The sequence below is a fragment of the Moschus berezovskii genome, chromosome 17 (assembly GCF_049115385.1).
Source record: "Moschus berezovskii isolate FMDL1 chromosome 17, NW_MosBer_1.0, whole genome shotgun sequence".
Taxonomy (NCBI): domain Eukaryota; kingdom Metazoa; phylum Chordata; class Mammalia; order Artiodactyla; family Moschidae; genus Moschus; species Moschus berezovskii.
In genome coordinates, this window is record NC_142476.1 from 37,070,379 (window position 1) to 37,086,167 (window position 15,789).

The following is a 15,789-nucleotide window of genomic DNA, read 5'->3' on the forward strand; positions in this document are numbered from 1 at the left end:
GGGGAGGAGCTGATGAGAGGCTGGTATACACTTAACATTCAATAAATGTTGGCCATTATTAGAGAGGCAGTATGGGTTAGAGGTTACATTAGTAGTGTGACTTCTGGAACCAGACTTTGTGGGTTAGAAGTCAGGGTCCTCCATGTGTGAGTGTGAACAAATTTTTAAACTCTGTGCCTCAATTTTCTTGTTGTTGTGTAGTCGCTTAGTCATGTCCAACTCTTGCGACCCCTTGGACTATAGCCTGCCAGGCTCCTCTGTCCATGGGATTCTCCAGGCAAAAATACTGGAGTAGTGTATATCTATGACTGATTCATGTTGATGTTTGGCAGAAAACAACAAAATTCTGTAAAGCAATTATCCTTCAATTAAAAAAAAAAAAGAATACTGGAGTGGGTTGTCATTTATTTCTCCACTCAAAGTTTTATCTTTTTTTTTCCCCACACAACATGTGTATTTCCCTGGCTAGGAATCAAATCCATGTCCCCTGCAGTGGAAGCACAGTCTTAACCCACTGGACCACTGGAGAAGTCCAAGTTTTCTTACCTTTAAAATGGTAACAGTGTAGCACTTCTCTCAATAGGGTTGGCATGAGGATTAACTGAGTTAATATACACTAAGTACTTTGAACAGTGCTAGGCAAGCAGAGTGAGCTAACTGTGATAAGTGCTAGCTATGACAGGCAGGGCACTCCTGAGAAAGAGCAGTTAGAATAGGAGACGTGCTTGCATACATGCATAGGTGTCACTCTGTAGCCTATTCTGACACTTAGATATCCACACAGGGCACCTTCACTGTGACATATTCAGAATGCTAATGTTATTCCTCATAAATCAGGTTTCCAGTGTTCTCTTGAGGAAGTCCCAGTAGGAATCAGAGCAATACCTTCCTGAGAGGAGAACATGAGCAGTTTTCAGTTCATATCAGGGAAAAGTTTAATAGCCAAATGAATCTGTGGCAGGATTTTTAATACAAAATTCCAAATTCTTTTTTAAGAAATGCATTGACATGTTGTAAAACAATCATCAATCAACTAAAGTAAGTATTAAAAAAAATGCACTGACAATAAAATTTGTAATTAACTGGTGAATCCCCCAGCAAATTTAACAGTACTGGCTCATGGCTGGTATTAAAAAATACTGTTCATAAATGAATTAATTTAAAAAATGACTATAGTTTCAAAAAAAGTTGTAATTAAATAGCTTGAAGAGAAAGGGAAGGGCAGTAGATTAACTTAGGCTTGTAGCTGAACCCTGAAACTATTCCTTTGGAAGAAATAATGATAAATAAGCACAGTACAAGTATAAATTAATAGAATAAACTTGATAAAGTACAAATTAGGCACTATAAAGGCTGCCTCTTGAGAAACCTGTATGCAGGTTAGGAAGCAACTGTTAGAACTGGACATGGAACAACAGACTGGTTCCAAATAGGAAAAGGTGTACGTCAAGGTTGTATATTGTCACCTTGCTTATTTAACTTATATGCAGAGTACATCATGAGGAACGCTGGGCTGGAAGAAGCACAAGCTGGAATCAAGATTGCCGGGAGAAATATCAATAACCTCAGATATGCAGATGACACTACCCTTATGGCAGAAAGTGAAGAGGAACTCAAAAGCCTCTTGATGAAAGTGAAAGAGGAGAGTGAAAAGGTTGGCTTGAAGCTCAACATTCAGAAAACAAAGATCATGGCATCTGGTCCCGTCACTTCATGGGAAATAGATGGAAAAACAGTGGAAACAGTGTCAGACTTCGTTTTTTTGGGCTCCAAAATCACTGCAGATGCTGATTGCAGCCATGAAATTAAAAGACGCTTGCTCCTTGGAAGGAAAGTTATGACCAACCTTGATAGTATATTAAAAAGCAGAGACATTACTTTGCCAACCAAGGTCCGTCTAGTCAAGGCAATGGTTTTTCCCGTGGTCATGTATGGATGTGAGAGTTGGACTGTGAAGAAGGCTGATCGCCGAAGAATCGATGCTTTTGAACTGTGGTGTTGGAGAAGACTCTTGAGAGTCCCTTATACTGCAAGGAGATCCAACCAGTCCATTCTAGAGGAGATCAATCCTGGATGTTCATTGGAGGGACTGATGCTAAAGCTGAAACTGCAATACTTTGGCCACCTCATGCGACGAGTTGACTCACTGGAAAAGACTCTGATGCTGGGAAAGGTTGGGGGCGGGAGGAGAAGGGGACGACGGAGAATGAGATGGCTGGATGGCATCACCGACTCGATGGACATGAGTTTGAGTGAACTCCGGGAGTTGGTGATGGACAGGGAGGCCTGGCGTGCTGTGATTCATGGGGTCGCGGAGAGTCGGACACGACTGAGCGACTGAACTGAACTGAACTGAACTGATAGTGCAAGGATGACTTTTTATCATGCTTGACATTTACTGTATATTTAGTATATTTTCTTTCTTTTTTTTGGTTGTGCCATGTGGCATCTGGGATCTTAGTTCTCCAACCAGGGACTGAAACTGGTTCCCACGAGGTGGAAGCACAAAGTCTTAACCATGGGGCCACCAGAGAATTCCCTACAGTATATTTTCTTTTTATTTTTTGGCTGCACGGGACATGTGATATTAGTTCCTTGATGAGGGACTGAACCCACACCCACTACGTGCATAGAGTCTTAACCACTAGACCATCACGGAAGTACCCCCCACAGTATATTTTCAATATTCATGTTTGAGTTTTATACCACCCTTTGTATATTTTACAATGAGGGCACAATACAGTCCATAGGGTCACAGAGTTGGACACAACTGAAGCGACTTACATGCACACACAAACCATACTTTGTATATTTTACAGTGATCTCTAAATTAAATCCACTGTTTCATACATCTCTTGAACAATGGTGATTTAGCCAGTGTGTGGCAGCCTGTAACACCTCCCAATTGCTGCTCCTGAGGAAAAAGGGATTCTGTTTCAACTAAGTAGGACCAGGAGTGTCTCCAGCCCAGCAGCCCTCCAGCAGTCTGATCCGTCCCTCCACATTTTCAGGAATGCATTCTGTATAAAAGTTTGGCACTACCAACTTTTCTTAATCTGCTAAACTTCAAAAATGAACATTTTTTTCACAGTTATACAATGAGTATCAATAGCCCTCTCTCCACCTAAGTGGCCTTCCTAATCAGAGCCAGATCTAATCTATGTGAGCAATGCCAGTGGAGGCTGGCAGCTGATGCAAAAACTATAGTTTTTACATAATACATCATAAAATGCCAAAAGATATTTATTAATATAAAAACTGGACTTCCCCATTGGTGCGCTGGATAAGAATCCACCTGCCAATGCAGGGGACACATGGAACTTTATCAGTAAGACCAGAATCCTGGTCTGGGAAGATTGCACATGCCATGGAGCAACTAAGCCTGTGCACAACAATTACTGAGCCTGAGATCTACAGACTGCGAGCAGCAAGAACCAAGTCTGAGTGCTGCAATTACTGAAGACTGCATGCCCTAACTGTATGCTCCACAAAAAGAGAACCCTGTGCAATGAGAAGCCCCTGCCCGCCACAACAAGAGAAAAGAAAATGCAGCAAAAAAGACCCAGTGCAGCCAAAAATAAATAAAATTATAATATATATATATATATAAAATCATGCAGAGCAGCTCCATTTTATGAAATTAACAGTCAATTTCAAATATGTACTATACACACAGGAGAAGAGAGGCATCACTCAACACCAACAGCACAGAAGCCTGGAGGTAATTTTTCTTACTGCTCTCTTGTGCTCTCCGGCAGTGAGCAGGACCACATCCTCCTCTTGGGTCTCCAACAGTTTGACGAGCCCCGAGCCTTGCTCCTCCATTATGAACTTAGCAACTGGAGAATTCCAGTTTTCATTGGTTTTCAGGAATATAGGTAAGACTTCCTGATAAAGAAAAAGACTTACAGTTTTTAAAAAGCAGGGGTGATTTATTTTTCCTGTAGTGCAAAGATTTCTTGTCTCCAAAAGAAAAAGAACCTGCATGAGATTATCTCTATTTCCTCCCTGATACTAAAGGAATCTAAAAAGTTATCTCACCAAAATGCAAAACAAACAAACAAACAAAAAAAAAAAAAAGGGAAAGAAGGGTGGGAAGGGATGCCAGCAAATAAGAGATTTCTGAAAATTTTTGGCAGCTTGCATGTGAGTGAAATAGGAATGACCAAAGAAGCAAGATGAAGGAAGCTCTAGCCTAGAGAACAGTGGAGCAGCTTCAGCACAAGACGGAATTGATATGGCCCAACACGTGGATACACCCCCTACCTTCACCCCATATAAGGAACAAGCTCATTTCTGTCCCCTGCCCACCGCTGTCCCCATCCTCCAGTGAACAAACAATTAAGGGAAACTGTTGTTTGTTCTTGCTCCTCTCTGTTGCAGCAGGGGCCCCAGTAAAGACTTGCCTGAATTTTTTTTTTTTTTTCTTAAAAAAGAAGGAACTGATCTCACCCTGCAAAATTCTGAGGCACAGGGCCCCCGGGAAACAGCCAACCATCTTGCTGCTCACTTGAAAGTAAACCTAACCACTTACAAACAGTCCTTTAAACAGCTTTTGAAATAGCTTATTCTTAAATATGTGTAATTAATAATTACTACACATTGGTGGCTCAGAGGTTAAAGCGTCTGCCTCCAATGCGGGAGACCCGGGTTCGATCCCTGGGTCGGGAAGATCCCCTGGAGAAGGAAACGGTAACCCACTCCAGTATTCTTGCCGGGAGAATACCATGGACGGAGAAGCCTGGTAGCTACAGTCCATGGGGTCGCATAGAGTCGGACACGACTGAGCGACGGAATGCAACGCAACGCATTGAATAAGCTATAGCATTAAAATAAAAAAAAAAAAGACCCCAGCGGAAACAGATAATTTGGGAACAAAAAAACTTGAATCTTCAAAGGTGTTAAAAAAGATACTTTATCAACAAAACCAGAATAAAATGCAAAGAATAAGCGAGAGCTGCTGCTGCTGCTAAGTCACTTCAGTCGTGTCCGACTCTGTGTGACCCCATAGACGGAAGCCCACCAGGCTCTCCCTTCCCTGGGATTCTCCAGGCAAGAACACTGGAGCGGGCTGCCATTTCCTCCTCCAATGTGTGAAAGTGAAAACTGAAAGTGAAGTCGCTCAGTCGTGTCCGACCCTTAGCGACCCCACGGACTGCATCCTACCAGGCTCCTCCATCCATGGGATTTTCTAGGCAAGAGTACTGGAGTGGCTTGCCATTGCCTTCTTTGAAGCGAGAGCTGCTGCTGCTGCTAAATCACTTCAGTCGTGTCCGGCTCTGTGTGACCCCATAGACGGAAGCCCACCAGGCTCCCCCATCCTTGGGATTCTCCAGGCAAGAACACTGGAGTGGGTTGCCATTTCCTTCTCCAATGTGTGAAAGTGAAAAGTGAAAGTGAAGTCGCTCAGTCATGTCCGACCCTTAGCGACCCCACGGACTGCAGCCTACCAGGCTCCTCCATCCATGGGATTTTCTAGGCAAGAGTACTGGAGTGGCTTGCCATTGCCTCCTCCGAAGCGACAACTAGTAGGATATAAAAATATGACTACTTAAATTTCAACAGGAGAGCTGAAGAAATCTTCCTGAAAGAATAAAAAAGACAAAATGATGGAAAGGACATGAAAACAAAAGAGACATGCAAGTTACAAAAAGAGCCCCAACACACAAGTAAAGATGACAGAAATTAAGCTTCATATTTAAAAGGCCCCACAAGTGTGCAACACATGGAATGCTACTTCCATGTCTTGGTTATTGTAAATAGTGCTGCTATGATCACTGGGGTGCCTCTATCTTTTCAAACTAGAGTCTTCCTCTTTTCTAGATATATGCCAAGAGTGTGATTGCTAGATCAAATAGTTAACTCTATTTTTAGTTTTTTAAGGAACCTCCATACTGTTCTGCATATTGGCTGCATCAATTTACATTCCTACCAACAGTGTAGGGGAGTTGCCTTTTCTTCACATTCTCTCTGGCTTTCATTATTTACTTAGACTTTGTGATGATGGCCATTCTGACTGGTTTGAGGTGATACCTCATTGTAGTTTTGGTCTGCATTTCTCTAATGACTGGTCATCTCTATGTCTTCTTTGGAGAAATGTCTGCTTAGGTCTTCTGCCCAGTTTTTGATTGGGTTTTTTGATATTCAGGTGTATGAGCTGTTTGTAAATTTGGAAAATATGCTCTTGGCGCTCACATCATTTGCAAATATTTTCTCCCAGTCCATAGGTTTTCTTTTGGTTTTGTTTATGATTTCCTTTACTGAGCTAAAGCTTGTAAATGTGGCTGGGTCCCATTTGCTTGTTTTTGCTTTTCTTTCTTTTGCCTTGGGAGGCTGATCCAACAAAGAATTGCCACAATTTATGTCAGAGAAAGTTTTGCCTATGTTCTCTTCTAGGAGTTTAAAGGTGTTATGTCTTATATTTTAAACATTCAAGCCATTTTGAATTTACTTTTTTTACGGTGTGACAGTATGTTTGAAGTGTGTTTTTACATGTGGCCGTCTAGCTTTCCCAATACCACTTGCTGAGAAGACTATCTGGGTAGTCCATTTTCAATCCACAAATACAGTGTTTATACAGTGTTTCAATCCACAAATACAATGTTTATGATCAGTGAATATATAATTCTGTATTCTCCTTCTCTTACAGATCATTATAACCTGAACATTTCCCCTACATTACAAACTTCAAAAAGGAACTTTAATATTTATTTCCTTAATTCTTCCTTAATTAAATCACTCCCATATGATTTCATTTTATTCCTGTAATAATACTGTGTGTAAGTGTCCTCATATCCAAGATCCTTTCTTTAAAGTATAGAAAATTACTGACTCAAAGAGCATGACTATTTGTAAAGTTATTGATTCCAAATGACTGAGGCAATTCACACTTCCAGTGACAGTGTAAGAATGCCCATTCCCTGCTCCTTTTCCTACAGATTTTAGTGTTACCATTCACCAAGCCAAGAACACAAAGTATATCTAAGGACAGGTATATTCAGAATTTTAAAAAGGGTATGGGAAGAATAATGAATATTGGCTTTCTTTCACACTAACCATGCTTCATTTAAACCTTGGGCATATTAAAGCTTGGGCTTTATTTAATCTTCCCAACTGCATTAAAGTACTATTATTTATTTTAAAAGGCTATGGTTGAAATTTGCATTCTGATTAATGGTAAATTCAACTAAGTTGGAGTCTTGGGAGTTATACCCAGGGGTAAGATTAACTTTCAAAAGAAAAAGAAGAAAAGTAGAAGACTGATCTGAAATAACAAACCTCTCAAAACTAATGATAGCATAAGAATACAAGCAATTAATAGTTAAAAATATTGAATCCCTAAAAGAAAGGAAAAAACCTGTTCCTTACCTCATTAAAATGGTCAGCTGCAAATTTTCTAATGGACTCAATGTCCTTCCTTTTCAAGTATTTCTGATGAAAGAAAAAGTAAATTCATCAATATGACAGCTTCACAAACATGTCTATGAAATGGGAAAGAAATATATTTTGTGTCTTTCCATTATAATAAGATTCAATAAAGATTTAATTTCTGCTGTCAAATGACAAAATTTTAAGGCTTGTTTCAGGTTGTATTCTAATTGTGCAGGTCTCAATAAAATGTATTCCACAGAAGACTGTTCATACATAATATGTTCAAAATGTATCTTTACAACTGAATTGTGAAAAATCAACAAGATCAATAAGAAGGCTTGGAATTTGATTATTCCAGGTCACTTAAAATTCTTTATATCTTATTTCTTTAAATTATCCCAATGTGTTTCTAAGTGAGACACTATGGCTATCATCATCACTAATACTCATGGAGCTCAGCTACGTGAGATACGTGAGATATAAAGAGGTGAAAACATGGCTCATGACCCTAGAGTCTACATGCAGTTCTTGACCCTTCTAATCTACTTGGGAAAGAATGGTTATACTCAAATTGGGATAAATAATATCAAGCAATATATGTTATACTGAGCTTACCTGAACACATTCAATGTATCTGGACTAGAGTATGGGCACCAAATTACTTTCCACTGAACATATGAAGTGAATAAAAAGTAATGGGACTGAATTCTTATACCCATTTTAAATATTCTAATATGCCTTTATATTCAACTGAGTAGTCTTTCAAAATAGTCATCCTATTCAAAATACATTTGGAACTCCTCCTCCTAAATTATTTCCAAAGCAGACGTGCTCAGTTCAGTTGCTCAGTCATGTCTGACTCTTTGTGACTCCATGAATGACAGCACGCCAGGCCTCCCTGTCCATCACCAACTCCCGGAGTTCACTCAAACTCATGTCCATTGAGTCGGTGATGCCATCCAGCCATCTCATTCTCTGTCGTCCCCTTCTCCTCCTGCCCCCAATCCCTCTCAGCAGATGTGCTAACTACAGAAAAAAGACATGTCCCATTACTAAAGAGTCCATGCTTACCCAACCCAACAATTCTCCTACTCTCATTTCCACTCCTTTTGCTTTTCATAGCTCCACCTCCTTACTCTCCCTCTGTTATTAATACAACAGACCCCGGAGTCTCAGAAAACCCTAACCAACGAGCAATGGCTATGCTAAAACTGATACAGGCCTGGGAGCCTTTGGACAAACTGAGGCTGGAAACAGAAAAATAATCCCAAAGGAAGTACAGCAGAACTTTACAGCATTAAAAAGAAAAATAAAAGCACTAGATCTTGAGAGTGTAAACTCAAATTCATAAGGTTTTATCATTCTCTCCTTATAGTTCTAGAGACACTCAGTTCAGTTCAGTCACTCAGTAACGTCCAACTCTTTGCGACCCCATGGACTGCAGCACTCCAGGCCTCCCTGTCTATTACCAATCCCCGGAGTCTACCCAAACTCATGTCCATTGAGTTGGTGATGCCATCCAACCATCTCATTCTCTGTTGTCCCCTTCTCCTCCTGCCCTGAATCTTTCCCAGTAAAAGGGTCTTTTCAAAAGAGTCAGCTCCTTGCATCAGGTGGCCAAAGTACTGGAGTTTCAGCTTCAACATCAGTCCATCCAGTGAACACCGAGGACTCATCTCCTTTAGGATGGACTGGTTGGATCTCCTTGCAGTCCAAGGGACTCTCAAGAGTCTTCTCCAACACCACAGTTCAAAAGCATCAATTCTTTGGCGATCAGCTTTCTTTATAGTCCAACTCTCACATCCATACATGAGTACAGGAAAAACCATAGCTTTGACTAGACGGACCTTTGTTGGCAGAGTAATGTCTCTGCTTTTGAATATGCTGTCTAGGTTGGTCATAACTTTCCTTCCAAGGAGTAAGTGTCTTTTAATTTCATGGCTGCAGTCACCATCTGCAGTGACTTTGGAGACCCCAAAAATAAAGTCAGCCACTGTTTCCACTGTTTCCCCATCTATTTCCCATGAAGTGATGGGACCAGATGCCATGATCTTTGTTTTCTGAATGTTGAGTTTTAAGTCAACTTTTTCACTTTCCTCTTTCACTTTCATCAAGAGGCTTTTGAGTTCCTCTTCACTTTCTGCCATAAGGGTGGTGTCATCTGCAAATCTGAGGTTATTGATATTTCTCCCGGCAATCTTGATTCCAGCTTGTGCTTCCTCCAGCCCAGCGTTTCTCATGATGTACTCTGCATATAGGTTAAATAAGCAGGATGACAATATACAGCCTTGACATACTCCTTTTCCTATTTGAAACCAGTCTGTTGGTCCATGTCCAGTTCTAACTGTTGCTTCCTGACCTGCATACAGATTTCTCAAGAGGCAGGTAAGGTGGTCTGGTATTCCCATCTCTGGAAGAATTTTCCACAACTTATTGTGATCCATATAGTCAAAGGCTTTGGCATGGTCAATAAAGCAGAAATAGATGTTTTTCTCTAACTCTCTTGCTTTTTTGATGATCCAGTGGATGCTGGCAATTTGATCTCTGGTTCCTCTGCCTTTTCTAAAACCAGCTTGAACATCTGGAAGTTCACGGTTCACATATTGCTGATGCCTGGCTTGGAGAATTTTGAGCATTACTTTGCTATGTGTGAGATGAGTGCAATTGTGTGGTAGTTTGAGCATTCTTTGGCATTGACTTTCTTTGGTATTGGAATGAAAACTGACCTTTTCCAGTCCTGTGGCCACTGCTGAGTTTTCCAAATTTGCTGGCATATTCAGTGCAGCACTTTCACAGCATCATCTTTGAGAATTTGAAATAGCTCAACTGGAATTCCATCACTTCCACTAGCTTTGTTCGTAGTGATACTGCCTAAGGCTCACTTGACTTCACATCCCAGGATGTCTGGCTCTAGGTGAGTGATCACACTATCCTGATTATCTGGGTCATGAAGATCTTTTTTGTATAGTTTTGTGTATTCTTGCCACCTCTTAATGTCTTCTGCTTCCAGAGACATTATTAGACTCTATCTGACAAATTACATTTTTATTTAAAGAGAATGTTCCTCTCTGAAGCTTAAATGTGCCAATGTTGAACATATTTACTTTCCAAATATACATTCTAGAGAAGACATAGAATTGGCTCCACTTACTGCTCCTTTACGGATACATATGGCTTTGACAGTTCCTTGGGGTTTACTAAGGGCATCTTGGAGAAATCCAACTTCTGTGTTTCTGAACATGTCACTGATATCTACAATCTGGAAAATAGACGAGAAGAAGGTAACTCAACGTGAGGTCATTTTTATCACAAAACCTTTTACAAACAAGGTTTTAAAGAGGAGAATAGATCTTAACATTTACAGAGCACATTCATCCGGTGTTTACTGCAGGTTGGGCACCATAAAAATGTTAAGGTACTAATGTATTATTAATAGTTCATTTCATCTGTACAACAAGAATATGAGGTAGGCCCTCTTATTATCCCCATTTAATAAAGAGGAAACCAAGGCACAAAGAAATGACTTGCCCAAGATAACACAGCCAGTACGTAGCAGAGCCAGAATTTAACTTAGGCAGCCTAACTTAAGAAGAACCACCATTTCATATTACAAAAGAAAGAAGGAGTAGTTAACCTGGCTGCTGTAATCAGGTAGGTATAACTTTTTCTGTGTTACATTTTTTTCATTATAAGAATTAAGCGCTGCCTATTTGTAGACCAGGCAGAATTCAGTTTCTAAGGAATCTACACTGAGAACCGAGATAAATGTCATCAGCATTACAGCAATGAAGAACTGTTGCAGAAAATAAAAAGAGGCTTCCTAAGGGAAACTGCTCTGTGAATAAACATTTCCCATGTTTGAGCTCTTTATAGACCAGTTCAGTTCAGTTCAGTCGCTCAGTCGTGTCCGACTCTTTGCGACCCCATGAATCACAGCACGCCAGGCCTCCCTGTCCATCACCAACTCCCGGAGTTCACTCAAACTCATGTCCATCGAGTCGGTGATGCCATCCAGCCATCTCACTCTCCGTCGTTCCCGTCTCCTCCCACCCCCAATCCCTCCCAGCATCAGACTCTTTTCCAGTGAGTCAACTCATCGCACCAGGGAAAGAGAATGCTGCTGCTGCTGCTGCTAAGTCACTTCAGTCGTGTCCGACTCTGTGTGACCCCATAGACGGAAGCCCACCAGGCTCCCCCATCCCTGGGATTCTCCAGGCAAGAACACCGGAGCGGGCTGCCATTTCCTTCTCCAATGTGTGAAAGTGAAGTCGCTCAGTCGTGTCCGACCCTTAGCGACCCCACGGACTGCAGCCTACCAGGCTCCTCCATCCATGGGATTTTCTAGGCAAGAGGACTGGAGTGGCTTGCCATTGCCTTCTCCGGGGAAAGAGAATAAATAACCCTTAATCATTTGCCTTCCAAGTGCCATTTTAGCTTAAGAAAAGTTCTAGAGGAAAGAGTAAGTTTTTTTTTCTTTCAAGTTACCATTCATATCCATATAACTAAGAACTTGTCAGTAGTAAAAACATAGCAAGAACCTTGCTCTTGAAAATGGATCTTGGAATACAGTAGATAGAGAAAAGGTATTGTAATGTTAACATGCTATTGTTCTCTCTTGCTGTAGCTGGGTAACAACAAAAGTAACAAGCTAAGGGAACAGCAAAAAATATGATATAACAGTGTAACTGGTTGTAAAGGTTAAAGTGGATCAAAATTGACTACAGGACCATTTGGGGACAGAGTCCTGGGAAAAGCGAAGAAGAGTACCTTCATCCCAAAGCGAGTGTCAGGTTTATCAGTTCCATAGCTGGCCAATGCCTCAGCAAAAGGCATAGAAGGAAAAGGGACCACCACAGGACCTTTGTCACTGGGCCACGAATACTGGAGCAAGCCCTCAATTAGACTCTGGACACCCGTCTGGTCTACAAAGGACATCTCTATGTCAATCTGAAACCGAAACAATATATAGAAACTAACTTGAAGAGCCACCATATTAATCTGGATATACACAGTTATGTATTCCTCTTGTTTCAAATTACCATTGGATTCTGTTCTTAATACGTGGGGGAGCAGGTTAAATATTGTAGTGTGTCTGTTTTGTGCCAGGCACTGTGCTAATGCTCTGTATACATCAAACGGTTAGTTCCCACAACTATCTCATGGCTGAAGGTAAGTGACTTCTGAGTGTGTGCAGTTAAACTGTATTTGATCTTAATGTCTGTCCATCTCTAAATCTTATGGTTTTTGTGCTTCACCTACACTGGTTAATATGATATCACATAGAAACTAAATCATAATAGCTTTGTTCACACTGACTAGATCTGTTTACAGATTAAATATCAACACAAAAAAATCGTTGGTTTTAGAGATTTTTTTAAAGAACTTTATCATATCATGATCATTGAAACACTTTAGGAATCTGTCCTTCCTTAGTTTATGACCATATTCTTTTTTTAAATTTATTTTTTAATTGAAGGATAACTGCTTTACAGAATTTTGTTGTTTTCTGTCAAACATCAACATGAGACCATATTCTTTGTAAATGGATCAAAAATTAAATAATTAATGCCTAAACTACAAGTTGGTTTAATTAAATATCTGATAGATAAAATGCAATGAGAAGAAAGTATAATTTCTGTCCACATTCTTGGGTGTGGCAAGGCTGAATCAATAAGAGACGAATGAATATAAGTACCTGAGTAAATTCAGGCTGTCTGTCTGGTCTCGAACCTTCATCTCGATAACATCGGGCAACCTGAAAATATCTACAATTGGAAAATAGCATTAATTCAGTCAGGATTCTAGAAACACACACACACTTTCCCCTAATAGTTCCTGGCAATGCAGGCTATGAAATAATAATAATACTAAAACAATGTAAGAAACTGTAAAATTCTTAATGATGCTCTAACCTAATCAGACATATGGTTGACCCATGAGAAGTTAACTACTCTGTATATTGTCTTAAAAATATACAATGGCACCTTTGGATGTTCATATATTAGACTGACACACAGGACAGTCCATATTTCTTTATACATACTCCTTTGCCTCAGCCAAATTGAAATACCCACTGCTCCATGAATACACTTGAGCCTCCCTTGGTTAAGATGTTCCAACTTTCATTTTCACCTGCTGAAATGCAACTCTGTCCCAGAAGGCCTAGATCACAAAGTTTTTAATGATATTCCCCCAAACAATATAATTTCCAACTACTTAATGCAACCAGTTTGCAACTCTCAGCATACTTATTTTGGGTTTACATCACACTTGGTTTTATTGTCCTGTTTTATCTTATTAGATTCATCAGCTCGAGAGCAAAACCTATTCTTTTTGTTTTTGACCCCTTGCCCCATCTATTAGCATAGAGCTTTGTACATGATGGATACCTAATAAATCTTTACATAACTACACGTTTTAAGGGTATTTTACAAGTATTTTCCAAACTCATACATTTTCAAACCTTCTTTTGAAAGATTAGACAATTTTGTGTTTCCTTTTCCCTCTTTCCCCTCTCTTTTCCTTTTTTCTGACCACTGCTAGCATAAAGAAAGCTCACCTGTCTAGACCACCGACCATCAGAAGCTGCTTAAACTGTTGAGGACTCTGAGGGAGAGAATAAAACTTTCCAGGTTCCCTGGATGGTATTACAAACTCTTTTGCACCCTTTGAATGAGAGAGAGGGAGTGCAGAAATATTATTAAAAAAAAAAACATATCCAACAACTGGTAGAAGTCAATATTTCAGTTCCTCATGAAATCAACTAAAGGGCAAAGTTCCCACAATGACAGTTCATTTCTTACTCATCCTTCAGTCCCCAAATGGTTTGCACATAGTAGGCTTTAAATAATATTTGTACGTATTAAGTATACTTAATATTCAGTTCAGTTCAGTTGCTCAGTCGTGTCCAACTCTTTACGACCCCATGGACTGCAGCACGCCAGGGCTCCAGTCCATCACCAATGCCCGGAGTCCACCCAAACCCATGTCCATCGAGTCAGTGATGCCATCCAACCATCTCGTTCTCCATCGTCCCCTTCTCCTCCTGCCCTCAATCTTTCCCAGCATCAGGGTCTTTTCAAATGAGTCAGCTCTCAAAATCAGGTGGCCAAAGTATTAGAGTTTCAGCTTTAGCATCAGTCCTTCCAATGAACACTCAGGATTGATCTCCTTTAGGATGGACTGGCTGGATCTCCTTGCAGTCCAAGGGACTCTCAAGAGCCTTCTCCAGCACCACAGTTCAAAAGCATCAATTCTTCGGCGATCAGCTTTCATTATAGTCCAACTCTCACATCCATACATGACCACTGGAAAAACCATAGCCTTGATGAGACGGACCTTTGTTGGCAAAGTAATGTCTCTGCTTTTTAATATGCTATCTAGGTTGGTCATAACTTTCCTTCCAAGGAGTAAGCGTCTTTTAATTTCATGGCTGCAGTCACCATCTGCAGTGATTTTGGAGCCCAAAAAAATACAGTCTGACACTGTTTCCACTGTTTCCCCATCTATTTGCCATGAAGTGATGGGATTGGATGCCATGATCTTAGTTGTCTGAATATTGAGCTTTAAGCCAACTTTTTCACTCTCCTCTTTCACTTTCATCAAGAGGCTCTTTAGTTCTTCACTTTCTGCCATAAGGGTGGTGTCATCTGCAAATCTGAGGTTATTGATATTTCTCCCGGCAATCTTGATTCCAGCTTGTGCTTCCTCCAACCCAGCGTTTCTCATGATGTACTCTGCATATAAAAGTTAAAAGCAGGGTGACAATATACAGCCTTGATGTACTCCTTTTCCTACTTGGAACCAGTCTGTTGTTCCATGTCCAGTTCTAACTGTTGCTTCCTGACCTGCATATAGGTTTCCCAAGAGGCAGGTCAGGTAGTCTGGTATTCCCATCTCTTTCAGAATTTTCCACAGTTTATTGTGATTCACACAGTCAAAGGCGTTGGCATAGTCAGTAAAGCAGAAATAGATGTTTTTCTGGAACTCTCTTACTTTTTTGATGATCCAGCGGATGTTGGCAATTTGATTCCAACTTAATATTATGCTTGTTGACATGAATGCCCAATTCTGTTACTAGTTAAAAGGTTTTTTAATTTGGAATCCTGTTTATTTATTTATTATTTTTGGCTATGCTGGGTCTTTGTTGCTATGTGGTGGTTTTCTTGAGTTGCAGCAAGCAGGAGCTATTCTCCAGTTGTGGTGTGCAGGCTTCTCATTGCAGTGGCTTCTCTAATTGCACAGCATGGGCTCAGGGTGCATAGATTTCAGTAGGTGTGTTGCACGGGCTCCGTAGTTGCGGCACATGGGCTTAGTTGTGCTTAGTTGTGTAGAATCTTTCTGGACCAGTGATAGAATCCATGTCCCAGCACTGGCAGGCTGATTCTTAACCACTGGACCAGCAACGAAGTCCAACTA

General features: G+C 40.5%; 1 protein-coding gene across 9 annotated transcripts in view; it reads right to left on the reverse strand.

The window, feature by feature from the left end:
- Positions 1-15,789, reverse strand: part of DARS2 (aspartyl-tRNA synthetase 2, mitochondrial) — a 31,900-nt gene that overhangs the window by 7,754 nt on the left and 8,357 nt on the right. For 7 of the 9 annotated variants that reach the window (XR_008685060.2, XM_055419211.2, XM_055419214.2 and 4 more), the window contains 6 exons: positions 13,931-14,037; positions 13,067-13,136; positions 12,139-12,318; positions 10,523-10,630; positions 7,369-7,431; positions 3,736-3,888 (listed from right to left, as the gene is read on the reverse strand). Coding sequence is in view for 8 of the 9 variants with exons in the window: in XM_055419211.2 (XP_055275186.1) it covers positions 3,736-3,888; positions 7,369-7,431; positions 10,523-10,630; positions 12,139-12,318; positions 13,067-13,136; positions 13,931-14,037 (681 nt within the window). In the remaining variant the exon portion in view is untranslated. The remainder of the gene's footprint in view (positions 1-3,735; positions 3,889-7,368; positions 7,432-10,522; positions 10,631-12,138; positions 12,319-13,066; positions 13,137-13,930; positions 14,038-15,789) is intronic. The other 2 variants (XM_055419218.2, XM_055419213.2) reach the window with 2 other exon arrangements.